Source organism: Lygodium microphyllum, chromosome 9, assembly GCF_053477565.2.
Source record: "Lygodium microphyllum isolate KBCC chromosome 9, Lygodium_microphyllum_v1.1.10, whole genome shotgun sequence".
Classification (NCBI taxonomy): Eukaryota; Viridiplantae; Streptophyta; class Polypodiopsida; order Schizaeales; family Lygodiaceae; genus Lygodium; species Lygodium microphyllum.
This window is the reverse complement of record NC_141143.1, coordinates 33,342,334-33,370,007: the sequence shown is the minus strand read 5'-3', so window position 1 is coordinate 33,370,007 and position 27,674 is coordinate 33,342,334. Positions and strand designations below refer to the sequence as shown.

At 41.1% G+C, this 27,674-nt stretch overlaps 1 protein-coding gene across 6 annotated transcripts in view; it reads left to right on the top strand.

Annotated features, from left to right (window-relative positions):
* Nucleotides 1-14,300, top strand: part of LOC148030930 (Pseudouridine synthase family protein) — a 158,025-nt gene extending 143,725 nt beyond the window's left edge. Inside the window, exons 13-15 of one of the 6 annotated variants that reach the window (XR_015691824.1) lie at nucleotides 5,203-5,252; nucleotides 12,876-12,936; nucleotides 13,015-13,067. Coding sequence is in view for 2 of the 6 variants with exons in the window: in XM_087684480.1 (XP_087540606.1) it covers nucleotides 12,876-12,936; nucleotides 13,015-13,070; nucleotides 13,474-13,576 (220 nt within the window). In the remaining 4 variants the exon portion in view is untranslated. Of the gene's footprint in view, nucleotides 1-4,754; nucleotides 5,101-5,202; nucleotides 5,253-12,875; nucleotides 12,937-13,014; nucleotides 13,071-13,473 lie in introns of those variants that run through there. The other 5 variants (XM_087684480.1, XR_015691825.1, XR_015691826.1 and 2 more) reach the window with 5 other exon arrangements.
* Nucleotides 14,301-27,674: the final 13,374 nt, after the last annotated feature.

Here is a 27,674-nt window from a genome sequence, read left to right as displayed (position 1 = left end):
TATCACACAACCTAGATCTAGGGTCAATAATCAGCTGCAACTGAGCATTGGTTGCCCAGGGTATATCACAGCTTTTCCTGGTAGACTTTTAGAGGAGATTGGAAGACAGCTTCAGATCAAGAAAGATCTCACATTCTCTTTGTTTACTAGCACACAAGAGTCTAGCAGTTGGGGCTATGGTAGAGGTCCTCTCCCTTGCACTAGATATGGGGAGCATGAGGAGACACAAACACTGACATTATGGACCTCCCGATTGGTTATTCATTCAGGCTTGGTAATAGACTTCCCCTTTGTTACATATTTTTTGATATGGAAGTCACTTACAAGCCCCTTGTAGCCTTAATATACTTCATAATCATTCTAATGCATGCAAGTGAGGCTTTTGTGGCTTTTCGATAAACTAACTTTTGAGACCCACAATATAGCTCAAATCAAGCATTGCAACGTTCAAGTAGATTTATCTTTCAACTGCTTGCCTCTGTGTATTAGTATTTGTTAGAAGAATGAGAAATGGACTGGGTGATTGAGTTAAAATGAACTTTCATTTTGGTATTTGTAGCTCTTGGTGGCATGATGACCATTGCATTGGTAGCTTTTGACACCGGGGCATGGAATGGTGAAGTTTGTGGGCCATGTGGTACAGATACAAGGCAAAAGGAATAAGTGCAGTAGGAAAATTTCGTTAAATTAAAAGTTTGCACCTTAGAATTGATTACATTGAAAGTTCGCTTAGTAAGAAACCCACTTAGGTTATAAAGTAAGCCTTAAGCTTGAGTTTGGTCCAATGAGCAACACACTCATGATTATGGATCCAATCATTAATTAGCTCTATTAATTAAAAAAAGGAATCTGATTTAGGAGCAATGGTTTTCATTTAGACTAACTGACCTTAGCTATTTAGTGTCTCTTCCTCTCTCATTTGAGAAGTGTAGGTTTGTAGATAGCCATTATTTTCTTATTTGTTGCAAAAATTGCAAGTTTCAACCATGAAACATGAGCTGACAATATGTATGGAGTGAGCACAATAGTCAAGCTTCATATCTTGGTATGGGGAATCAATTGGGCAGCTTTGCAACTCCATTTGTAACAAGGTATTCTCTTGTTTTTAATCAAAATCTCATCACGATAGATTATTAGAGCATAAAGATTTGAGACTCTCTCGTCTCCTTTGGGATCTCAAGCCTTGTTACTTTTTGGACAACTTTGTCATGAAGAAAGTGATTTTCTCATAGTTTATTTTGAGAAATTTCTTTGTTTATTGAAGGAATAGTGTGGGATTGCACGGAAACTATGTAGGACAATTGTCAAAGCAAGTGCTTCATGAAATTTGGCTCAAATGTTGGGCATCATTTTAAGCTTTTGGCAAGTTGAAGTGTTCATCTGCGTTTTGAAATATTCTATAGTTGGTTGGTAGTCAAGATTAAAGGCGACAAACATAGTTCTCCGTATGTTGTACGGTACTGTTCGTACCGTATGATCCATACCGTATCATACTGTACGGATTCATACGATTAAACATGTCTTTTTTTGGCCACCACATCTACACATCCTCTTGAGACCCGAGTATTGTTGCCTTTAATTTGGTGCGTTCTGCTTGTGTGTGTGGCACTTTTTGGAGGTTGGGAAGCCTTGGATACCTCATCTCACCCCCTTTTCTAGCTATTCTTTCTTATGCCTACTAACTAGGAAGCATCAAATGTGCGTGTATATTCAACCAATGCAGGAGAGGTCTCCACCATTGGTGGTGGGGGCTGCACATCCACATTCGGCTCCAGTAAAAGACAAAGAGTGCAGGATCATGCGGTGCCCCAGAGATGATGCTTTCTCTCTCAAGTTGTTGGTCATGTGCGTGGATCGATTGTCTTTCTTAGAGAAAGGAAACGACTTCCAGACATTGAAATTGCATGCACAGTGATTGAGTGCAATCTTGCATTCAATGTCCTAAAGTAAGAGCAATGGAAGAAGATGGTAAAAGCCATTGCCAATGTGGGTCCATGTGAAGGATGGACTGGTGTCATAAACGACATGAGGACGAAAAAGATTGATGAAGAGAAAGAGAGATTGATAGAGCCCTTGATCCTATTCGAGCCATATGGATAAAATATGGTTACTCCATTCTCATCGACGGATGGAGTGATCATAAGGAACGGGGCATCATCAACATATTCGTCTCATGTCTACTTGACACTTACTTGGCCGTAGATACAGACAAGAGGGGAAGGAAAACGACGGACACATTTATCTACCACCACATTCGACAAGCCATCATTGACGTATACATTTACTTTTAGATTTGTTTCACTTTTTTTCATTATGATAATTGATTTATGCATAACTATCTATCTCTCTATTCTAATTTCTCTCTAATATCTATCTCCATTTTCTCTTTTTCCCTAGGTTCCAACCCCCATTTCTTTTCATTATTGAATCTTGAAAGTTGAAACTTGAAAGGCTAAACTCTCTCTTTCTCTCTCTAACATCCAAGTATTGTTAGTATACTTGCATGTAATTTGTAAATTGTGGTTGTAAGTGGGTCCCTCGAGTGTGGTGCAAGTTGTTACCGACAATGCATCAAATGGACATGGCATGGGCCATTTGCTTGAGGTCGATTTTTCCATGATTGTGTGGACTCCATGTGCAAGTCATTCTTTGGACTTGCTCATGGAGGACATTGGGAAGCTCACGTGGGTGAAGAGGGTGGTTAGCAAAGCTCGATCAGTTGCCACCTTCTTCACGGTCAAGGTAAAGGTGCTTGCGATGTATTGTGAGCATAGCATATTGGAGTTGAAGAAGCCTTCTTCAACTCGCTTTTCTTACATGTAGTTATTACTAGTTCATCTTTATGAGGTGCATCCAGATAGTGGTATCCACTCTATTGAACAAGTGGAATGAGCATGAGACAAAGGAGACCAAAGCCATGTAACGCTTGTGCCTTAATGAGCAAATTTGGCAAAAAGTTTTGCTGTTGTCATTGTTGTGACTATCTTTTATAGGGTGTTATGTATAAGTAATTGCGAGGGGTTCATCATGGGCCTTTTTGTTCACTTCTTTAGAACGGCATTAGTGGAGGCACGTGCTTGTACAGTGATCACAGAGACACAACGTGCACATGTTTTAGAGATAGCAGAGAGAAGATGGGCATGAATGCATAAGTCCATCCATGGTTTTGCCGCATTGGTACATCCGGCCTACAAGTCGCTGGCGGTCATGGATGATAGAGAGTTCCATTTGAAGCAACTTGCTTATTTGACTCGTGTGGTCCCTGTGGATGACCACAATGCAATGCTGGAGGAGCCAGGATGCTTTGTAGATCAGAGAGGACATGTGACTTTTGCTTTTTCCACTCGTTGGAGGAGAGAGTCACTTGTGAAGCCTTTATTTTGGTGGTAGAACTTTGGATACACATTGGAGACCCTTAAGCCCTTAGCGATGAGGGTCCTTGCCCAAGATTGCTCTTCAGGTGTATGTGAGAGAAACTGGAGTGTCTATTTTCTTATTTACACAAGGATTTGCAATCGGCTTAGCACATGATAGTTAGAGCGGCTAGTCTATTTCCGTACTAACTCATGCATGATGAGGGCTATAATGAGCATGGGTAGTCCGAAGGAGGTAAAGTTTAAAGTTTAAACACTTAACCATAAAATTTAAAATTTGCTTTTTTAAACTTTAAACTTTGGAGTTTATACTTAACAATTTAGACTTCAGCATTTACAATCTTATGTGCATCATTGCATTGTGTGGGTGAATGTTGATACATTCAAGTTAACGGACAACACTCTTTGGAGTGTACATCAGGAGGTGGATGAGGAGGAGATGATTTTTGTAGAGCTCTATAGAGAGTTTATAGCAGTAAATACTCATGACACTCATAGTTAGTGTGCTCGTAGGTGAGGAGTTCGAGTAGGTGGTAGCAAGGGCATGGTTATTCGATGCCCTCGAACATCGAGGAGGGGTGGTTGACGTGGCTTGTAGACATATGTAAGGTGGGGCTCTAGTAGCTGACATCTTGTGCCTCATGATGACATTCCGCCTTGCCTACACAGTCGTCACCTAGGGAGCCATCATTTGATGATGATGGTAATCTCATTAGTGAGGATGAATATAAGTGTGTCTCATCATTTGATGCCAAGGAGTCATCTTTAGACTCTCTTGATGAGCACTTAGATGGTTGTGATGATGATGATGATGGTGATGGTGATGATAGCAATGCCTCATTATAGATTCATAGGTCCCTCTCTTTTTTGTATCTACTATCCTTGTATCCACATGCATAATGCCACTATGATACACTAGACTATAGTTGTATCGCATGTTTTCCGCAGCCCATACGAGCACAATGGTCACCCTCATGTATTCATCTTATTTTGTAATGAAATGGCTATTTGCACTTTAAAGATGTATTCTATCATTTAATGATTTATGGTTTTTTTTATTTAAAAAAAACCATCTTAAATTTTTTTAGGGTACTAATACCGTACCGTACTTTTAAACTCATAAGGTACCATTTAGTATCGTATGTTATCGTACTGTACCATATCGTACTGTTTGTACCTGACAACTATGGCGATAAAGTCATTGGATATTGTGGATTAGTTGTTTGTGTGAAGTCATTGGAATACAACCATTCTTTTGTTGGAAATGCATGGAGATTTTAGGAAAATGCAAGGCGATACATAATGAATGCATATAGTAGGAAGTAGAGCAATTGCGCTTTGGTTTTGGTCATGAATTGAAAGTTGGTTTATGTGTTGCAGTGCAGCTTTGAAGGGCAGGTTTGGATTTACTCAGTTTGACATTAAGTTGGGTGTGTGAAGGTTAGGAAAAAGTACTAGCATTGATGTGTGGGGCTCAGGCTTTGAAAAGCAGATTAGATCAATTTGAAATTGAGATTTGTATGTATTACACATTGTTTGTAGTGCACATAGTGCCATATGAGATTTGCAATTCCGATGTTAATTTTAGAAGTCAATTGTATTGAGGAAATCCAAGTGTTTGCAGGTATATACTTAATGCTCTCATTCTATAGTCTAGCTTCTTGCTTCAAATATGAAGTGGTTTCTTTAGTTGCAAAAATGGGTCAAAGTTTGGATAGTCATGGTGTGTGTACTCTTTAGGTTGGATCATATAAACCTCTTGTATCATGTTACTACTAAAAGAGACATTGCTAACAACGAATTCCTATGATTTTTATCTTTTTGACAGCTACAAATTGTAGTCAAAGTTTGGATAGTGATGGTGTGTGTACTCTTTAGGTTGGTTCGTATAAACCTCTTTTATCATGTTACTACTAAAAGAGACATTGCTAATATTGATTTCCTATGATTTTTATCTTTTTTGACAGCTACAAAATGCAATTCTCGAGGTTGAATTTTTACCAATATGAGTGAATGTGTACTCATAATCTAAACTATATTGCTATGCATATCCTTTTGCAATGAGCGTTGTCTTGTATTCTTCTAGATTTGATCAAAGTTCACCTTAAATCTGTTTGAATCCAATTGGATTCTTGCCTTTACGTTGCTCTTTCAAATCCCATCTAATGCAAGAATTTTCCTTATCAGTAGCAACACTTTGATGCTTATTGAGAGCAATCTCATTAAATGGGTTCGAGCTTCATAGTTGCATAGTGTTAAGTAGTAAATCTATTGTAAGTCTACTTGTGAAAGAAATACCCTAGGGTCCACATAGGAAACACAAATGCGTATAGCAACTCACAACTAACAAATAAACCTAATGGCTAGGATTTGTTCAGTTGAGCACACTATGAGGGGAGGTATAGCGGATACAACTCCATGGCGGAGAGAGAGGTGAGAGAGCTCTTGCATGTGGTTGAGGGATTTATAGCCTTGGGATTCCACAAACCCTAATCTTAGACTTATACACTCGTATGCTAACACATTAATGTGTGCTTACACACAAAGGTAGTAGATAGCTAATATGGTTGAGAGAAAAGTACACAATCGATCAAAGAACAAATTGATAGAGTAATGAATCAAGTACAACCGGTAAGCTTAATGGAGTGTAAGGTTGTCGAACATTATCTTCATGTGCCGTGCAAAGGAGTAGAAAATTTAGCATTGTCGAGTACCCAATTAAAGGGATGCTAGAGGTCCCATCGCCTTTTGCGAAATCTTAGACATGAGAGATCAGATCTTCTTAGCTTTGGGTAGGAGATAAAGCTATGCCATGAAGACTCCACACTAGTAGTGCAAAAGATGTAGGTGCCATTAGAAAATGCCTTCTTGATAGGGCCAAGGCAAGGGGCAAGCCACCAATCAGCATTCTCCAAATAAAGACCTTAAATTTGAATGGAGTTTTATTAATCCATCCTTCTATAATAGTTAGATTCCACCAGGATGTGCTTTTGTTAAGGCCATGGATAGAATTAGTTCAAGCTGCCAAACAATGATGATCTTGAACAAGTAGGTGATAGATTTGATTCATAGAAGCACCCTCCAAACATGGTTGGTCCAAAAGTCTCTAATCTTGCTAGGGATGATCTAGAGCAAGGCTAGGGAAATGTTATTGATCTTCCCAATGCAAGGAAAGTATGTTTGATAAACTTCATTATTTGCAAGAGATCGTAAAAACGCGACGGGCACTGTCAAAGGACATTAGGGCACCTTATGCTGACAATGTTGCATCAATAATAGAGACTGATTCCAGTGGTGAGAGACAAAGAACACATGACTTTGGTCTTGACAAGCACTTTATGTCATGGGTTATACGAGTTGGATGCTCTTTCAGTTGATTAGTCAGCGTATTTGACATCCACTCTTACTCCTGCTATGATACAGGCAGAGTTATGGCATGCTAGGATGGGACATGTGAACTTTGGCAACTTGATGCCCTTACAACGTACGCAGATGGTAGATGGATTACCTCTAATGGAGAGATCTCCTGAGCACTTGTGCGAAGGATGTATTTTTGGAAAAATGCATCGTTTTTCGTTTCCCCGTGATGTTGCTTTTAGAGCAACAGCCAGATTGCAATTAGTGCATTTAGATGTATATGGACCTACGCAGACAAAGTCATTGGGAGGATGTTACTATTTTGTGACTTTTATTGATGCCTTTACTCGATTTTGCTGGGTCTACTCTTTGATCAAAAAGTCAGAAGTGTATGATGCATTCTTGGCTTTTCTTGCACTTGTTGAAAATCAGTCTGGTTGTAAAATTAAGACTCTCCGTTTAGACCGAGGGGAGGAATACATGTTCTCTATGCTGAATTCTTTTTTGAAGCAGAAGGGCATTGTCCATGAGTACACTACTACTTATACTCTTCAGTAGAATGGGGTTGCAGAGAGAGAATCGGTCACTCATGGAGATGGCCAGATGTATGCTGAAGGCAAAGAACTTGCCTCATAGTTTCTGGATGGAAGCCGTCATGTGTGCTTGCCATGTTTTGAACAGATGCCCCACCAAAGCATTGAAGAAAATTACACCTTTTGAAGCTTGGAACAGCCGGAAACCTTCTGTTGGACACTTTTGTACCTTTGGGTGCCTTGCATATGCACATATTCCAAAGGTACTCAGGAAAAAGTTGGATAACAAGGCTGTTAAATGTATTTTTATGGGATATAGCAGTGAGATCAAAGACTACAGACTCTATGATCCTATTTCTAAAAAGGTGTTTGTCAGTAGGGATGTACTATTTGATGAAAAATTGGAATTTTCCTTGGCTGGTTTAGATACATATCAGGCTGCCCGTGATGTATTTGAAGGGCTACTGCCCATTACATTTGGTGATTCAGCTAGAGTTTCAGCAAGTGAACTCAATGTTCAGCCAGGTACTCCTTTGGAAAATGCAAAAAATTAGCCATTGGCTGATCTGAATATTCAGCAAAGTGCTGAAACTGAAATTCAGCAAGAGCTTATGCACAGTCAGGAGGCAAGACAAATGCCTAGATGGTATTTATAGACTATGAAAGATAGTAATTTGGATGCACCCATGGCTGGTCGTACTAGAAGGCAAGCTCGTATGCATGATACTGCACATACCATGGAGTTCGTTATGGCAGCAAGCACCTTCGATGATGAGGAGCGTGAATGTTTTGAAGATGCATAATAGAGTGTGCATTGAATGGTAGCAATGAAAGCTGAATTGGATTCTATCACTAAGAATCAAACATGGGATTTGGTGTCTTTGCCATTTGGGAAGAAAGCCATTGGAACAAAATGGGTCTACAAGCTGAAACGGAATGCAGATGGGTCCATTGACAAATACAAGGCAAGGCTTGTAACTAAAGGCTATGCACAGAAAAAAGACATTGACTATGAGGAGACATTTGCTCCTACTTCCCGTATGACGACCATCAGGTCTATGGTTGCTTTGGTTGCTCATTATGGATGGATTGTGCATTAGTTGGATATTAAAACTGCATTTTTACATGGGAAACTTCATGAGGAAGTATATGTAGATCAGCCCATTGGTTGTGCAGTTGAGGGCTTGGAACACTTGGTATGCAAGCTGAAAAAAGTTTTGTATGGTTTGAAACAAGCTCCTAGACCTTGTTATGCAAAGATAGATGCTTCATAAACAACTCATCTGAGTCTATCCTTTACGTATGTAAAGAGGGGGAATCCATGCTGATCATTTGTCTTTATGTTGATGATCTCTTGCTTACAGGGACACATGTTGATCAAATTTCAGCATTTAAACAAAATTTGCAGCAAACTTTTGACATGTCAGACTTGGGGTCTTTGCATTATTACTTGGGCATTCAGTTCATACATGATGCTAGAGGTATTGGGTTATCACAGTCAAGATACATTGGTAAACTTCTTGAGAAGTTTGGCTTACAGGATTACAAGCCAGTTTGTACACTAATGGAACCTGGACATAAACTGTCATTACATGATGACAATGATTTGTTTGATATACATACATATACTGCAGCAGTTGGATGTCTTATTTACTTATGCAACACTAGGCCAGACCTACAGTTTGCAGTTTTAGCCCTGAGCAGATACATGCATTAGCCATGCATGTCACATTGGCAAGCTATTACGCGTGTCTTCCGTTACTTGTAGAGTACTAGATCTCTTGGATTGCTTTATGCCAAGGGGGGACCACTGCAGTTACATGCTTACAGGGATTTTGATTGGGCTGGTGATTATGATTCATGTCACTCTACTAGCGGCAATTGTTTCTTTCTTGGCTCGTCTTGCACATCTTGGCTTTAGCAAGAAACAGTCCATTGTTGCCACATCATCATGTGAAGGTGAATACATGGCAGCTTTCACTACCATAGTTAAATGCGTATGGATTAGACGCTTGCTTGTTGATTTGGATGTATTTGTTACGGAGCCTACTCCTTTGTTTACTGATAGTCAGAGTGCCATTGCAGTGGCACGGAACCCAATGTTTGATGCACGCACGAAACACATTGAGATACATTATCACTTTGTCAGAGAGAGGCTACATGCAGGTGATATCAGCCTTGTTTATTATCCTACCACCAGTAATGTGGCAGACATCTTCACCAAAGCTCTTCCTCATGAGAAATTTGAAGTATTTTGCCATGCTTTAAATTTGATCCCTTTGGTGGCGGATGATCCTTGTACACTTGATCACTCTTCACTCCAGGGGGGTTTGTTGGGTATTTCACTCACGCCTCACTTACGCCTACGCTCACATCGGAGTGTCGGTGATCAGTAGGACATTGGGGCACTTTTTACTCTCGGTAGGAGAGGTTTTTTTCCCTAGACTTATGGCATTATTTCGTATGTGCTTATGACACACACTTACGGTCACTTACCGTGTTCAGGTGTGAACACCCCCCTACCGTAAGGTTTAAAGGTTGTACCTTGTACTTTGAGTTTACACTCTTTTAGTCTATTGCATTGGGTATCGTGCTTCACTGTCTACTGTCTACTGTTTTCTGTGCTGAGTTTCGATCTTGATCTCCACTCACACATCTTTGCAACACTATATTGCTAACGATAGGTCTGCTTCACGCCAGGTACATTCCTGCTCACGACAAGTCTGCCTCACGCCAGAGAGGTCTGACGTCACGCCAAGTACGTCACGTCAGGTCCTCACGTCACGTCTGTCAATAGTCAGTACAAGCGTCCCCGACACGCCAAATACGTCCTCGACATGCAAGGCATGTCACACACGTATGCCAGCGTCACGCCTGTCTCGTCTGCATCCGTCCCGTCACGCCCGTTGCATCAGCATCCATCCCGTCATGCCAGCATCACGCTAGTCTCGTCAGGCTCCGTCACCCCTGTCTCCATCACGCCAGTCTCGTCACGAGAGAGAGAGAGAGAGAGAGAGAGAGAGAGAGAGAGAGAGAGAGAGAGAGAGAGAGAGAGAGAGAGAGAGAGAGAGAGAGCGAGAGAGAGCTCATAGATTAAGTTAGTTGGAAGATTGCATGGTGGAAGTGAGAAGGGTGGCATGATATCACTGTTGCATCTTGCTCGCACCAAATCTAGACAAATCCCCAAATTTTTCGAAGTCCTGCGTGCACCAATTTCAGTGAAATTGGAAGAATTTCAATAAAATGTGAAAAGCCCCAAAATTCCCGGGTAGATGTGCACCGACTTTGCAATTTTTGAGTCAAATTGTCCAATTCTGTGTTGAGATCCCCATATTCGAGAAAAGCCCCAAATTTTTGAGCCGATTTTGAACAGATAAGAGATCTTGTGCTCACGTGTGTGAAACCCTGTCAATGGGTGGAGATTTCAAAAAAAAGATTGAATTTTTGAAAAAATCTACGGGTCAACGGACCCGTCAATCATGCGCTATGATGCCCGCCTTTCGCCGTTACGAGCTGGTCGCCGTGCCCGCCGTGCAGTCGCCCCGTCGCGTGCAGCTGTTGCCTATTACCTATCGCACAACAGTCGCCTCCAGTCGTCTGTCCACGCTTGCTGCAGTTCCAAACATGGTGTTGCATGGTGGAAGAGCAGTCGCCTCCAGTCGTCTGTCCACACTTGCTGCAGTTCCAGGGAACGGCCGTTCCAAACAGGGAACGGCTGCTGGAACGGCCCAGAATGGTGCGGGACGGGCAGGAACGGGGCTGGGAACGGGCAGGAACGTTCCATGGGCGTTTCGCTGGTAGACACATGCCGGAACGCGTTAATCCGTTCCTAAGGCCTGGAACAGGCGTTCCCTGTTTCTATGGTTATAGGCTATTCCTACAGGCCAGAACAGTCGTTCCCTGTTTCTATGGTTAAAATTCTGCGGGTTGTCATGTGCATATAAGCACGGTTTGACAAATTTGAGAGATTGGACATGCAGTTAGTGTTGGAAATTGGGGCTTTTGGTGTATGCTAGGATTTTACTCGGTTGAGTAAAATTCGTGTAGTTTGCACACCTTCGGGTCTCAAAAATTGGGGCTTTTCATGTAATTGTAAAGATTGTAGTGGGACAGTCAAAATTTCCTAAAATTTTGATACATTGGACTCCACACAATTTGGGGATTTTGCAAAATTTGCAAAATTTGTGTCAAATTTGGTCTTGGTATGTACTTGCAATGCAAATTCTATGCAAATTGAGCACATTGGACTTGAACAAATTTGGGGCTTTTGCAAAATTTGTGAAATTTTGGCAAAATTAGCTTGTGCAATCTACTTGTGAGTTATGTTTCATGTAATTTGAGCAGTTTGACTAGAGAAATTTTGGGGCTTTTGACGGTGAGAGCCAAATTTGTGCTTGTGGATTCATTCGGAGCAGTAATTGCCCCAAAAATTTGGGGCTTTCCCATGCAATTGATGTATTAACCTATGGCACAGCTGCAATCACTTGTGGTGTGTTGTAGCACATATTTTATGACTTTGAAAATTGATTTGCAGATCTGAAATTTTTGCAAGTACAGGTTTTTCCATTGTTGGATTCTTTGTACCTTGGTCACTTGTGTGATAGTTGGACTCACATTTGTTGACTTTTGTGTCACTTTTGAGCTGTAAATCATGGTTGGAAGTAGTGATGGTAGCAATCTTTTGCACATTAAGAAGCTTGACAGTGCACACAACCTGGCTCTATGGTAAAAGTAGTGCTATATGTCTTGGTGCAAAAGAAACAGGTGAAGCCCATAAAGACAAAAGGGATAAAACCAGCAACAATGGAACCAGATCAGTCAGATGAGTTAGATGAGCTTGCAGGCTCTACCATAGAGTTCTTAGTGTCAAACACTTTGCTCTTCAACATAGAGAAATTGGAATCTACTTATGATATGTGGCAAAGACTTGAGGAATTATATGCTTAGAAAAGTGCAGCAAGCAAGATTTATTTGTTGAAAATTTTGATGGACCTTTGTATGAAGGTACAGCCATGTCTGTACATTTGAATGAATTTAACTCTATTTTCAGCCAACTGATTGCTTTAGAGTACGGGCTAGAAATTGTCTTGCTATTTGTATGTAACCAAGTTTGTGGCAGGCGCTACTAGCAAAGTAATTGGTTAATTTCTGCAGTACTGGCTTTTTTAGGCTTGGGGTTTGGCATGGGCAAGACCAATATGAAGGTTCAAAGGAAAGCACAAAATTTTGAAATATCAAGGTTACACATTTGCTGGTTGTAACATGTTTCTGTCTAGAAGAATGCTAGTTGCTTGATCACAACATATTCTGTTGGTAGCTTCATATCCTTTAAGGTATGCAATTGTGCCAGGTGGTGTTTTCACCTGGTTTATGCTCTTTTATAGACTGTAGTGACAATTGGTAAGGTGATTTCCATGATAAGAAGCTGTTTCAAGAGACGATTGCTAGGTAATCGCACATGTTCACTGAGAAAGGAAAGTTAAAAGTGAGCAGTCTTTGAAACAAAGAAGCCGACAATGGCTGTTATGAGAATTCAAAGTGGTTGCTCATGCACTAAGTAGAAGTCCATCTATATTCTATAAATGTGTTATTTCGGCTGATCACTTTGCAGGATGCGATGTGAAAGGATCAAGGAAAAAGAACAATATCTTTTACTTCATCTTTGCACACAGGTTTCTAGTTGTGCTCAAGTTTTCTGTTTACTTGCACAGTTTTGGTCAAGTAGCCTAAGTGGAATGTCATCTTTACAGGCAGGTACATATATCAAAGAATTTGTACATGGAGATTTGGGCCGAACATATCCAAAGTAAGTACTTTCACTATTAAACTGGTAAGTGTGAATGTAAGGTGTGCATGTGTGGGGCATGATTCCGTACCTCGTTTCTATGTGCATGATACGAATATACAGGAGTGATTTTGAATATGGAATATTCTGCTGGGACCCTCAATGTTTAAACTTAGAGAAAGCTTGTGTGTGCTGATGTACTGCACTATAATGTAGTATGCTTTTTTCAGTTGATCGTATGCCGAATCACAAGTCCATTTTAGTGCATGCATATGCGCCAGAAACTATAAAGCACAACTAATGGACTACTCAAAACAAGGCTTTTCTTTTCTGGGGGAAGAGTTTTCTGTTTGCAGCGGTTGAGCTTCTGTGTTGTTGAAAAAATTGGTGCAGCTTGGCTAAAATCTTGGTAATGCTTATGCAGCTTTGGGTCCATTATTGGATGTGAAGCTGAAATTCTACAGCTGGATGTTACAGACATCAAGATGGATCTTTTCAACCAAGACTTCCAAAAGAGGAACATATGAGCTGCAGCGCAACTGCACACAGCTGGAAAAGTTATTTCCATTGAGAACTTGAAAAGACTTCACAAAGTGCTGTTGTCAGAACTGAGAGCACTTGAACCAACCTGAAGGAGTTTTGTATACAGATTCACCAATGTGGTTGATGGGATAGAAGCAGCCTATTGATGTATCAAGTTTTGACTGTTTATTTGGAATGATGGTTTTCATACAGCGGTGTCACACTATGTCTTCATCTATGTACTGATTGTTGTTGCTGTTGGACATTCTACATCAAGTTCCTTATTTACGGTTATCTGTATTTGTGCAAATATAATCCTCCGGAACTTGTGGATTTGCAGTTCTGCAAAAGGTTGACTTACTGATTTATTAGAAGGCCCAAGACAACACGAATGACCTCAGAAGTGACACTTTCCGGAGATGTGCTGTTCTTTATAAGAGCTGTCGCACAAGTCCTTTCCTGGCCCAATGAATGTCCATTAACACTCCAGCCCATGACATGCGGAAGCACAACCAGCTGGTCTATTTCAAAGAAATGTAAACGAATGGAATCCACCGTTGTAGACCAATCCTCAGTAGTGGATTGTCTTTTGGTAAATCGGCCATAATGGAATGTTGATGAAATGATGCTGCAATTCCATGTAATGTTACCTAAAAATAAGCTGTGGAGAAGTTAAATTAGGAAAGGTATTGAAACCACCCTCTAAGCCAAATAATGTTACTTTTTGATCATAAGATTTCAGGAAATGATGAAACTTTCCTAAAGATGCCATGCTATTGCACACGATTTTGAAATTGGAATGATGTGTACTGCTTGGGTCATATGAATATGAAGGCTTGTTCCACAATAGAGCGGATGGGTGTGGGACTGGCGAAAAAAAGGGAATGTGGTATTCACAGTCCGGACATATTTAGAAATTATAATTTTCAGATTTGCTGCGAGTCAGATGGTACCTCGTATTGAAAATAGTCATGCCTCCGAGTTCAATCCCTTACCCCAAAAGTAGGAAGAGGGAAATATTGGGTGATGGGTAGAGGTTGGTCATCTTTTTCATCCTAGCTTAACTTTTTCATGAAATGAAGTGAAATTGGAGACCTATCATGGGCTTAAACTCAGCTTCTAAAGTCTTTGCCAAAGCCTTGGGCTAAAGGCGAACAAATCATCTCCACTCATGGATAAGGCAAGAACAAAAAGGGTTCATTAAGGGAAGGTATATTTGGGATGCAATCACTTGCCTATGGGAAGGGATTGACTACACCAAGAAACACAACCAGGACTTCGTATTTCTCAAAATAGATTTCTTTAGAGCGTATGATAGACTTGAATGGCCCTTTATCTTGCAATCTTTGGTTGAGATGGGGATAGGGAGGATGTTTGTACAATTTGTGACAGTTCTCTTTGGCAACGAAACATCTTCTATAGCTATTGGTGGTGAACTCATTGATTCATTCAGGCCAAAGAGTTCCGTAACACAAGGTTGCCCTCTTGCCTCCCTTTTGTTTGCAATTGCTGTGGATGGCCTTGGTTGGTTGGTTGATTGATGGTAGGATGCAGTAGGGAAAAATTAAACGGCTAAAATTTTGCAATAATAAAGACATGATCTTAAACCTTCTTTGTTGAAGACAAATGTTACATTACATAGACATTGAGTCCTTAGCAACATTTTGGGAATGCTCAGGAATTATTTATTTAGCATTTGGTTCCAAAATAAAGCACTCGAAAACAAGCATTAGGATCCTTATTCAAGACCCACCTCAATGGATCCTTACATGGTTGCCAAATTAATAGAGGGGAAAATGTTCAAGCTACTTGGTATCCCAATGGGGTTTGAGGTGACCCTGAAATAGAGATGGCAATGGGTGATTGAGAAAGTCCAAAGCAAATTGGAAAGATGCAAGGGATTCCAACAAGGCATTCTAGATGTGTGGTGCTAAAGTACATTCTCATCCCTACGTGTGTATACTTCCTTGCATGTTGGAGGCTCCTCAAAGGGGTCCTCGAGCAATTAGAAGCTCTGTTTAGAAATGTCTTGTGAAGGGAGATCCTAACAAGTTCAAGTGTCCCAAAGTTGCTTGCTCAACTTGTATAGTTCCTAAAGATAAAGGAGGTTTGGGGCTCATCGATCTTACCTCAAATGGCTAACAAGCTGACAACTAAATGGATTATTAGGTGTTTGTTCAACTAGGAGGGTGACCGCACTCGTCCTTAATTGAATAAGGGTATTCACAGTTGGAAGGCCATGCACGATTTGAATGTTGGACTGGGCCACACTCATCCTTAATCAAATAAGGGCATTTAGAGTTGAAGGCTATACATGATTGAAAGATATTCCCATACATACAATAATTCTCTCAGTATTAAAGTTTAAACTAGTAGATGCTTCTCCAATTGTGAGGCGGGTGTGGGAGGGTGGGCAAAAGTATGAAAATGCCATCTCTCTACAGTAGCCTAATAGAGCTTTGGTTTGGATAAGCAAGGATACCTTGGTTGAGTAGTTATCTTTTCCCCATTGATGAGAATATATGGTAGTAGTTAAACTCAACCAAAAGGGAATATGAGATTGGGTTGACCTATGGGGCAAGACCAATAAGAATTGCTAGAACAGGAAGAACAGAAAACTAGATTTAGGCTCAATTAAGATGATATAAGGTTTATCTAAGAAAGAAAATATTTTTGTACTATATAATTTAGTGTGATTTTCAAGTCAAATTCTCAGATTTTGGATAGGAGTCTAAACCCTCTCTAACCCCACTACCTAATCTCCCAAGAGACAACTCAAGAGTTATATCTAATATGAACTTAAAATGGATATTAAAGTGGAACCCTCAATAGTGGGAATATTGGTTCCAACAAATTTGGGCCAACTTTATCCCCCCCCCTCCCCAATGCACACAGTTGCATGGACCTAAGAAAGAGTACAAGTTATTGAAATTGGCAATGGCATATGTGCCAGATGTGAGAAGGACAAGGAAACCATAGTGCATCTATTCATCAATTGTCCCTTGAATCGTAACTACCTCAATTGGCTACACGTCTTTATCCTTCCTAGCCATCCTCACAAATTGACATGGAAGGAGCTCATTTTAGGCAAGGCCAATGATCTCCTCCATTCACTCTACACACTCCTTCAATGCCTGTCTTTCGATTGTTTGGTGCAATCATAATGAGTAGGTATTTAATAAAAAGCATGTTGATTTTCTTTACCAACTAAAAAATGTTTGTTTTTTGTAGGTGGGAAGATCCAAACTCTCGCCATGTATGAAGCTCAAGCCACCAACAATAAAAGCAAGAAAAGAGTATTCAAAGTAGAAAAAGAAGAGATGATAAAGAAGCACATTGTAGAACTATTCCAATCAAGTATCTCTACAGTGGTATCTTGGGACTACACTATCCATGTTTTGGTATAGCTATGATCCCTCCTGAGGAGAGCATGCAATTAAAAGAGAACAAACTTGAGGAAGCTCTCCCACTAAAGCTGAGGCTCAGAGATGATACCCCAAACCTTGCCAGTGATCTAGTTTTGCATGCCATGAAATGGACTAAGCGACAATAGGTTTGGAAGATGATATATGAGGACCCTCCATAACAGGGAAATGTCTCGTGCCCCAACTCTAGCCCATTCCCAAGCATTAGTGACGGGACCCACACTCCAACCTAGCCCCACCCAAATAATCCCTACCTTGTGTAATGCTCAATATGCCTAACATATGCAAATACTTTCATGGTGCTCACAATGTGTAAATCTTCTCAACCCCAACTTTAGGAAGACTGAGAATCGTTTTGGTAACTTAGCAATGTCTTGGATAATGGGCAGAGTCCCCTTCACTATACAAAATTTCCTTACATTTTGCAATACACTTAACATTTCCATTAAAAAAAAAGCAATGGTTGATGGGTGATTTGGTGGGAAAAAGTGTTTTGAGTGTCGTCCTATTGACTTCTCGTGGTACCTCCATTGGCCTAGATGCATGCTAAGTGTGATAGAGAAGATGCCACTATAAGGCCCAATGATCTTGTAGTTATGGAGGCATGTAGGTAAGACTCGTATGCTTTCCACGCAAAGAACAAGGGTAGCGAATGCCTTTATATTTGATGTGTAAGGTAAGCAATACTAGGAGGGTAACACTATCCCCTAATGCTAAGAAAGACAGTGGAAATGGAGCTCCCTATCGAGAGCTTGTCAAAGTTGTTATGGCTTTTCATCCTTTGGTCTCTACTTCTACTTCATTGGGTATGCCACCACACAAGATGAATTTTCTTGATGGTTTCTTAACACCAAGCTCATTGCAGATTGGTTTATTTTAAGTTTATTAGCAAAGGTTTCTATTAGATCCTTATCGGCTCTTTGATTGAAAGGAATTGGATCCTTTCATGTTCTATTGGTTTTCTTAGTGATCTTATGCATTATCTTGGTTTGCCACTTTCTCACTTGAAGATATGCTACTTTTGAAGTGTCTTGTGTGGGTATCTTTTCCTAGTTTGCATACTTATTTGAGAATGATAATCGAGCTATTGCTTTTCACCTTTGGAAGGTTCTTTATGTGCCTCCACTCCCCTCTAATCCTAGGGGTGGGAGGCATGTATACATACTTTGGGATAGGAGGATTAAACATCGATGTTTTGGAGGGGTCTTGATTTGGTGTGTGAGTTTGGTTTCCCAACCTCTCGGATGTTTACCATGTTTGTCATCAACTTGGTTATTTCACTAAAGTATGAGGTCTATGTGACCAAATTGCAAAAAGCTGACCTTTGTGGGCCTATCCTTTGGGCTAGATAGAGCAGTTAAAGTTAAGCTGGTAGCAACTCAAGGCACATTGCATTGAGTTGCAGGGTATGGGAGTTATCATGGCTTCCTATTTTTGGGTTTAAGGGCCACATAAGTTGCTCTTGGTTGGGTGATATTTCCTATCTGACTAGGGAAGATTCATAATATGGTTGACAAGTGGATTAAATTACCCTCCCAGGCTATAAAAGGAAGACCCTTCCAAAGCTATCATGAATCTATCTTTCACTCAATTAAAGTTTTTCCAGCTAGAGTTAAGCTCTTAGCCTATCATCTATCTTGTCCTACAAAAATGAGAGGAAGACAAGTGATCATGCATGCAAAAAGGAAAAGCAAGTAGTACCTATGGGTGCTCAAGAATGAGCCAAGAAGAATGACCACAAAGAGGAAATTACCTTCAAGTTGTTGATCAATATCTCTGGTAGTGTGGTTGGGAAGGGCCATGCTCCATCGGCAACTATAGGCATCAATGGTGGTAGTAGCAAATCTTCCTCAAGCAGTAGAGCTCTACAACTTATTGATTCAAATAAAGAGAGGAGTGCTAAATTTGATAAGGCTCCTGGGAAGGAGAATTAGGACACTATTGTCAAAACACAAGAAGCTAATAATAAAAATACCAATGTCAAGATCTTTGCTGAGAAGCTTGCAAGAGAGGGGTAATGTTTCACAAATCTATGTTAAAAAGCTTGCGAGAGAGGGTAAAACTTCACAAATTTGTATGCTCCTCTTGCTGATGTTGACTTTCTCAATGATTTTGGTATGGAAAGTGTGTCTTATAGTGTATCTATCCTCACTTGGAATGCATAGGGCTTCTGATCGAAAATAAATGCAATGCTCTCTACAAGCCTTGGCATGTAGGTGCAAGGCTGATATTCTTGGAGTGTAGGAAGTTAAGCTAGATGTGAGTAGCATTGGGATGATTAATCTTCTAGGTTATTTCTGCTTTCCTAATGTTTGTGATAGGTGCAAGGGAGGTTTGCTAGTCTTTGTTAGGATTTAGAGTGGAGACATTGCATGTGATGGGATTGGGCATGTGCTTGGTATCAAACTTTCCATCTCCGAAGAGACTCTTGATTGCACCTTTGTCTATGCTCCTAATGTTTACATGCGAGCTAACATGTAGCATTGGCTTAAGCCACACGTGTGGAGACAATACTATCCTCTCTAGGCATTGGAATATGATTGTCACCAATAGTGATTGCTCCCATGGCACTAGAAATATGATTGAAGAAGAGGAAATATTGGTAGGACATGTGCTCCTTTTGGCATGGTGGATATATTACAATAATGCTTATTATTTACAATAATAGATAATGATTTTTTTTACATATTTATAATTAATGTTATATATATTAAGAAAGAAAGAAAGAAAGATGGAAAGAAAGAAACATTAACATCTTCTAAGGCCAAAATCGACTTATGAGACAAAGCCATGTACGATGTTGGTTGTCACTAGATATCGACGCTTAAAGATGGTGAGTGATATAATGTGAAAGAAACTAAGGTGATGAAGAAAACAAAATAGTGCTCATATAGGGATACAATGGAAGCATGAGGTAGTTCATGTCTAACTATGCGACTGAATGATATCGCTATATCTAGTTCCACCCAATCAAGATCGGTGGATAGAGTATGCCATACATCTCAAACGAAATAGTATGTGGATAGCATCTGGATTGGGCCCTTAACTTTGTTAGCTGCTGCTCATGTCTTTGGCAAATCTCCCTTATCTCTCTCTAATGTAGCATTTGTGTTTGGTATCCCTCTATTCGCAAGCAATGTGTTGTTGTGATCTCCTTGGTTCTCTAGTTGTCACCCCTCTCTATGTGGGTGCTATGTGCATTGACACTGTCTAGAAGAAATTAGTGAGATGTGACTGACGTCCCCCTCCCTGTGTAGTGTCAGCCTATAGTAGTGATGTGTGGAGGATCTGAATTAGGATTAGAAACTCACCTAGGTGGCGTTGGTGGTTGGGGAATCCATGACTAGCTTGATGGAGGTTTCTCCTCCAAATAGTAGGGGGTACTTAGCTTGGACTGCACTTTAGGCTTTGCATTTGCAAATGTAGTGCTCCTCACTCTTCACCTTCTCCTGGCATAGCTTGCAAATTGGCTTAGCTCGGGGAATGTGGGTTGCTCTCCTAGTCTCAATCTCAAGATCATGATACAATTCCTCGATTTGGCCAATGGCTAGTCGCCTCTCATGTGGCATGTATACATCTAGGTATTTAGGTCTCTCAATGAAGTTATCTATTGTAATCTTCATGAAGTGGTCTATGAAGTACGACATCTTTGTGGGGAAGGGGCTAGTTGGGTGAAATCCATGTATGCTGTTTGTACAACTTGTAAAGGTCTTGTTGCATGACCAAGTTCCTCTTTGTGTGTGAAAGGTGTATGAAGGGGGAGTTGGAATTATACTAAAAGGGGGGAGATGGTCCATGTCGATCCAATAACGTGTAAGCCACTTCTTGACCTGTGCATACCATGAAGTCTCCTGTCGTGTCTCAACTAGCTCCTAGAGCCCTTGAAGGCTCTCGTAGGTAGCCTATATGGGTGCATGTCACATCATGTATGAAGTTGATAGTCCTGCAAAAGGTCCTCGTCATCATGGGGGTTTAGCAAACTTGGCTCTAATAATCTCATGTGGCATTAATGGTTTGATGTGGATCATGAGAGAGAGAGAGAGAGAGAGAGAGAGAGAGAGAGAGAGAGAGAGAGAGAGAGAGAGAGAGAGAGAGAGAGAGAGAGAGAGAGAGAGAGAGAGAGAGAGAGAGAGAGAGAGAGAGAGAGAGAGAGAGAGAGAGAGAGAGAGAGAGAGAGAGAGAGAGAGAGAGAGAGAGAGAGAATAGATGTAGCTTGGTTGGTTAAGTTGAACATGGGGTGACCAAAATGTATTGGGTTAAACTTTTGGGAACTTCGAGGCTAGAGGCTGAATTGGTCGACTTTGGAAGACTAGATTGGGTGGCTTTCCCATTTGCCTATTTTTTAGCCTTCATCCTTATGGTTGGATTTGAATTTTGTAAAATTGGAAGCTTTTCTGAAATGATTAGCTAATCAGATTTACCATAAAATGGCATAGGATAAGAGATGGGTCATCACTAAGAAAGCAAACAAATGTTGATCTGTTTGTGAGAGTAGAGTAACATGATGTGATTATTTGCTTCAAGTGTTGAAGTCCAAGCTTTCCTATCAAGGAAAAGTTTTCATATGGAGGCTTTTTATGAGTTGTCTTCCATAGGGAATATGTTGTGTGATCACAAGATCCCCATAGTAGATTTATGTTATGTACTACAAGTGATGAAAACATTGCTCATCTTTTGATTTGTTGCCTGATTGTGAGACAGATTTGGGATTTTAATTCTTGAGTATAGACCTCTATGTGCACGTGAGATTTTTTGGGTTTTGGAGAAGATGCTTTCCAAAATATCCTTGTCACTTTCATTTTACGCAAATAGACTAGTCTTGGCACACCTCGTAGACTCATAAGCTTTCATTTTTGACTCAACCTTGGGCATCCATGGTAATGTAGGTGGCATGCAATGATTGGTATTACCCTCGATGGCAAAGATGGATTCAAGTTGAAGCCAAATTGCAATGTGGCAACATTAATTTGTAAAGGATTATGTTATTCAGATGGCATCGCAATATTTTAAGCACTCTTGCTGTGATGTGCGATAATTATGTTATTGCATTGTTTCTTATAGTTTCACATTTATTTTCTAGCATTAGTCAAGAGATGGGATGATTCTCATGCAAATTTTCAAATTTTCTAGGTTTAGATAGAAATAATTTAATATATGCATGCAAATTATGCAAGATTTCGAGAGGCTTTCCACTTTCCCATTACCTTGTTTGAGGTTGTATATTATTTGTTCTAGAAGGACATGTGACAATGATGTATTTACCTAGAGCTTTGCAAGATTCTCGAAAAGATTTTATCAATGGAGAGAAAAGTGTGATCACTATTCTTCATCTTGCATTTGACATGCATAGATGTTTTGAAGCAATTTGGATACCATCAATCCATAGTCTCCAAAATATTCTACGAGTTCACATCATCCTTGGGTGGATAAAAATTGTGGCACTTATTGCAATGAACTCAAATAGATTCTAAGGTAAGGGAATTCAAAGAAGGATTAAAATCTCTATATGGATTTTCTAATTATTGTGATTTGATTGATACTACGAATTTAAAGCTTGATCTAACCCCACTAAAAGTGGAGTAAACTAGTTCAATTGCTATAACTACTACAATATGATAGTGTAAGAAATTGTGGATGCCGACATGCATTTCCTCAAGGTCAATATTGGATGGCTTAGGTCTACTCATAACAATAGAATGTCACATAACTCCACATTCTTTAAACGCTGCTGATTCGAGAAAATCACAAGAAAATATTTGTCTAATACTTTGTTGATTTTTTGTACATTTTAAGATTTGAAATAAAGAAGAGGGTGGGAACAACCTCTTGGGAAATCCAAGAAATCACTGGATGGAAATATTTCATGGACCGGTTTACCAAGGGTGGGTGAAGAGTAAAGATCAACGGAGGAAGGTGAAGGGAAAATGTGTAATGTGAAAAGAAAAGACATGAAATGGATTTGGAACCATCCAAAGGGCATGTGAGGCTCATAATGTCATGGCTTTGGAGCCTTATGATAATTCAAACAAATGGGACCCTTCTTGGAAGCATTAGTGGAAGAAAAATCAGGCACATGGTTTTATAAGATTTTTTAAAAATACTTCCACTGTGATCCAAAAAAACATTTCAACATAAAAGTTGTAGCACGTGAGCTGAAGTTTTGGTTGGTATTTTTTAATACTTTTTTGGAGCTATGAGTCGGGAGATATGATCAAAATAATGGACTCAAACGTTTTCCAACTACGGTGGAGACCACCTCCCAATTTTATACATACCCACACTTTCTTTCCCACACTTAACACTTCGATAAAACATCGTTCATTAGACTCCCAACCCTTTTCCCTCTCTTCTCCTCTCTCTCAAGCTAATAAACCATTAGAATTATCCCCCTAAATCACCCTCAAATCATCCTTAATTGTAGTAGTAATGTATGAATTCTCACTACTCTCTCTCCATTATTGCTAGATATGATCTTATTTTATAAAGATTCTCTACATTTTTTTTAGGAGAGCTCTTGGACTCAAGCTATGGGGGGAGAATGAAAACAACTCACCTATGATGGAACTTGCAAAAACTCTTAATGTAGTGAAGAAAAGTTAATACTGGGAAAGACTAAAGCATGATGTACTCAAATACATTACTGAATGCCTAATTTGCCAATGGGTGAAAGCTGAGCATGTCAAAATGCCAAGCAAGCTCCAGCCACTTGACATTCTATAGATGAAACATGAGTTCATCAATATGGATTTCATAGTTGGCTTACCTTCTGTTCAAGGAGGGTATAATTCAATCATGGTGATTGTGGATATGCTGACAAAGATAGTGTCATTTTTCTCAAGAGATTCCATTTCTGACAACATGGCTTTATACCATTTCTTGTTGTCGTGTCTGTCCATTGATTCCTTGAAGCAAGATAGTTCACCACAATCTGTCAACATGACATAATCAGCCACATTGTTTGCACCAGGAATGAACCTATCAGGTTGTCTAGTAGCCCTAGACGATCTCCTAACCCAATGATCATTGTTTGTTGGCTGTTGAGCATTTTCAACTTGTTGTCCCTTTTATCCAACATAAGTAACTGGCCCAAATCACATGGCACCACAAATTCCATTTCTTTTCGATCGAGCAGAAGATACAAAAATTCCATGAGGGTATTCTGCCCACCAAGATTCCACCCTTGTAACTAGTATTTAGGGTTGTAGGATCCCATCCTAGGTCACGAAGGGGCTCGTCAGATTCTAGGAGCAATGCAGGATTTACAGCTAGAGCCCCCTTTGGCATCCACATTTCCTACTATGGGAGACTATCCCTACTGACAGACCATTCGCCTATGGAGCCGGTCCAAGCCTCTCGTACCGATAACCATGACCCCCTTGGAGTAGAGTCTCGCTATTAGCTTGGGGATAGCCTAGTGCAATCATTCCCTTTATTCGGTTTATCCATAATTTCAATCAGAGATCTAGATTTTAGCAAACACAAACAATCCTTTCAAACATATATCAAATGATGCAATGACAATCACACTATCATGCAATTCACAGCTTCACATATCCAAGGTAGACCTTATCCTAAGGTAACCTTACATTCTAATGAGGATTCTCCTCCCCATAAAAAAGTGTTGAGTACATCTCTTATAACATGTTAAGTAAGGCATGAATTTCCCATTTGGGCTATCTTGCCCATCAACATAAGCAAAATTCTTGAAAGAAATATATTGTGCCAATAACTCAACGAGATGACTTATAGAACTCTCAAATAGGCAATCGGTTTTTATAACAAGCGTTAGCCAACTCTTAACCTTGTCACATTTGACCATAACTATATTGAATACGCATAAAGACATATGTACAATAACCTTTGGCAATTAATTCTAACATGATTCTATGACTTAGAATCTCAATTAATCTAGTCGCAATTCATAATGATTAATTGTTTATGCTTGTACTAGTATGCTTTCTAGATGAGTTATCAATTTGTGTAAGTGAAAAATATGGAAGCTAATATCTACGTAATTATTTTATACAGCAAAATAATTCTAGTAATGAACAACCTGGTTTGGCAACATGACGACATTAGTTATTTCGCCTTTACTTGGGCTTGCATTAGACACACTCGATGTTCCGTTTGGTAGTGGCAATGCCAGTAACCTCAGGCACTCCCATATCTTTGGCAATACCCATTGCTTGATCGGTTGTGGTGGTTCCCATGGTCTTTCCACTTCGTCGCTTTGGAGCCATCGTCCATGAGTGGTTCGAGAGATAGGGAAGGTGGAATAGATTCGAGATGAGAGAGCGTAAGAGAGATGGATTAGTTGAAGATTGAGATAGGGGAATTGAGCTAACTCCCCCCTCTCTCTCTTTCTCTCTCTCTCTCTCTCTCTCACACACACACACACACACACATGCTTCCCACACAAGTGCATGGCCAATTGCATCGACGGGGGGCACATGGAGCACCCACACAGAAACTGGGAGCAAGCACAGTGGACTATATCCTCGGCCCTCTATCACTCCTTTAAAATATCACCTCGCCCACTCGCAATGGCTGCCGACCATGCCTATCTGCAATTTGACATAACCTGCATGTATGACCTAACCCCCCCCAACAAGCAACCCCCCAAGATTCCCTAGGTACCACTTTACTAGGCTAACTGCGAGCGCATACTCCGACCATCTCTACTGGAGCATGCAAGAAATCGACCCCCATGCACCCCTGGAGGAGGTCATAGCACAGTTGGCGGGCACACTACACACCTCGGCTGCCGAATACTTCCTCCACACATCCCCCCACTCCACCCCTCTGAACAAGAATGTCCCACTGAATAGCTGGTACGACGCAGAGTGTAGGGAAACCCGGCTCCGTCTTCAATAGGACGAAGCACGGGGAGTACACACGCATAAATATGCACACTTGATCTTCCGTCGTCTAGTGCGACAGAAGAAATGAGCCTACCTCTCCAAAGTGGAACACGAATTCTACCAGCTATTCTTAGGACAGGACAGCAGAGAGGCATGGAAGGCGTTTCAGGAACCTCGAGCCCAGACGCCCATCACCTCCCCAGACACTTGGCATGCATATGCAACCTCACTATACCAAGTACCCAAGCAGCCCCAGCTACCCCGGCCCCCAGGGAGCAGACCCGGATCATCCACATTCTTCAGCACGGGGTGGGTTCGGGACGCCATTGATAGACTCCAAAATGGCTGTGCCCAAGACCACGAAAGCCTGGTAGCAGAGCATTTGACCCATGCCAGAGATATACTGGCCCCTCTCCTAGCACACATGGGAAGGCTTCCATGCCAGCTAGTCAGCCAACACCATAATACCTATCCTGAAGACCGGAGACCCCATGGTTCCCACGATCTACGGAATAGTCATGGTTGGCCATGTACTAGCCAAGCTCTATGGATCCATACTGGACCACGAGCTGAGCAAGTGGGCAAAGCAACACCAACATCGGGCGGCAGGACAAGCAGGGTTTAGGAGGGGGTTCTACACCCTTGACCATATCCTCACACTGAGAGCCATCATAGAGGAGGGCAGAGCACATGGAAGACGGGTGTGCTGGCTTCATGGACTTCCGCAAGGCCTTTGACACAGTCCCACGATCGAGGCTCACACAAAGACTACAGGAACTAGAGGTCCCAACTGAAATGCTATGGGGGATACTGGCACTATACGAATCGGTAACGGGCCGAGTTTGGGCACCAAGAGGGCTATCAAAGGAGACAACCAGCACCATCGGAGTCAAGTAGGGATGCCCACTCTCACCCACCTTATTTGGCCTCTACATTGATGAGATCTCAGAGTACATAGATAGATTGGGTGAGGAGGGATCGAGCCTGGGAGGGACACTGATACCCATCTTACTATATGCAGACAACATAGACCTCATCTCCAGCACACCCAAAGGGCTACAATGCCAACTAGATGCACTACAGGCCTTTTGCCAAGACAAAGACCTAATTGTGAACTTGGGGAAAACCAAGGTCATGGTGTTCAACACATCAACCCAATGGCTCCGACGGTCGGTACCCCCCTTCACATATGGCAAAGAGACCGTGGATGTGGTCCAAAGATACATCTATCTGGGGATTACATTCTTTGGATCAAGATTTACCCTGAGGAAAGTAGCATAAGATAGACTAACCCGAGGCTATGCAGTCCTCAGGTCAATGGAGAACCAATGTGCCCGCATATAGTTCCAAGAACCCCAGACATGGTCACACCAACCCTCTTGTACGGGGCTCCCATATGTGGGTCCAGTCTCTACCACACGCGGAGGGCCCCACAGGATTAGCCATTGCCTAAGGAGGAGGCAACCTATGAGGGATGGGAGCAGATGGAGAGACCCTTAATACTTATGATCTCATGGAAGATCCGAAGCAAGCCCTCTGTACCACACGAGATCATCCGCACAAAGTTGGGGGCACCACCCCTCGTGGTGGCTGAGGCCCTCTTCTAGACCGTGACCTTCTTGCACTGAATATGGGACCTGCCCCGGCACCGGTACCCCAGACTCGCCTTGGAGTCATCCAAATAGCTAGCAACACAAGGGGACACTGAGTGCTGGTATGCCCGAACAGAGACCTAGCTACGGCTCCATGACCTGCACATGGACCACCTCCCCCCACTACAATACAACCTAGACTGCCCACACCTGGAGCTCAGCCGA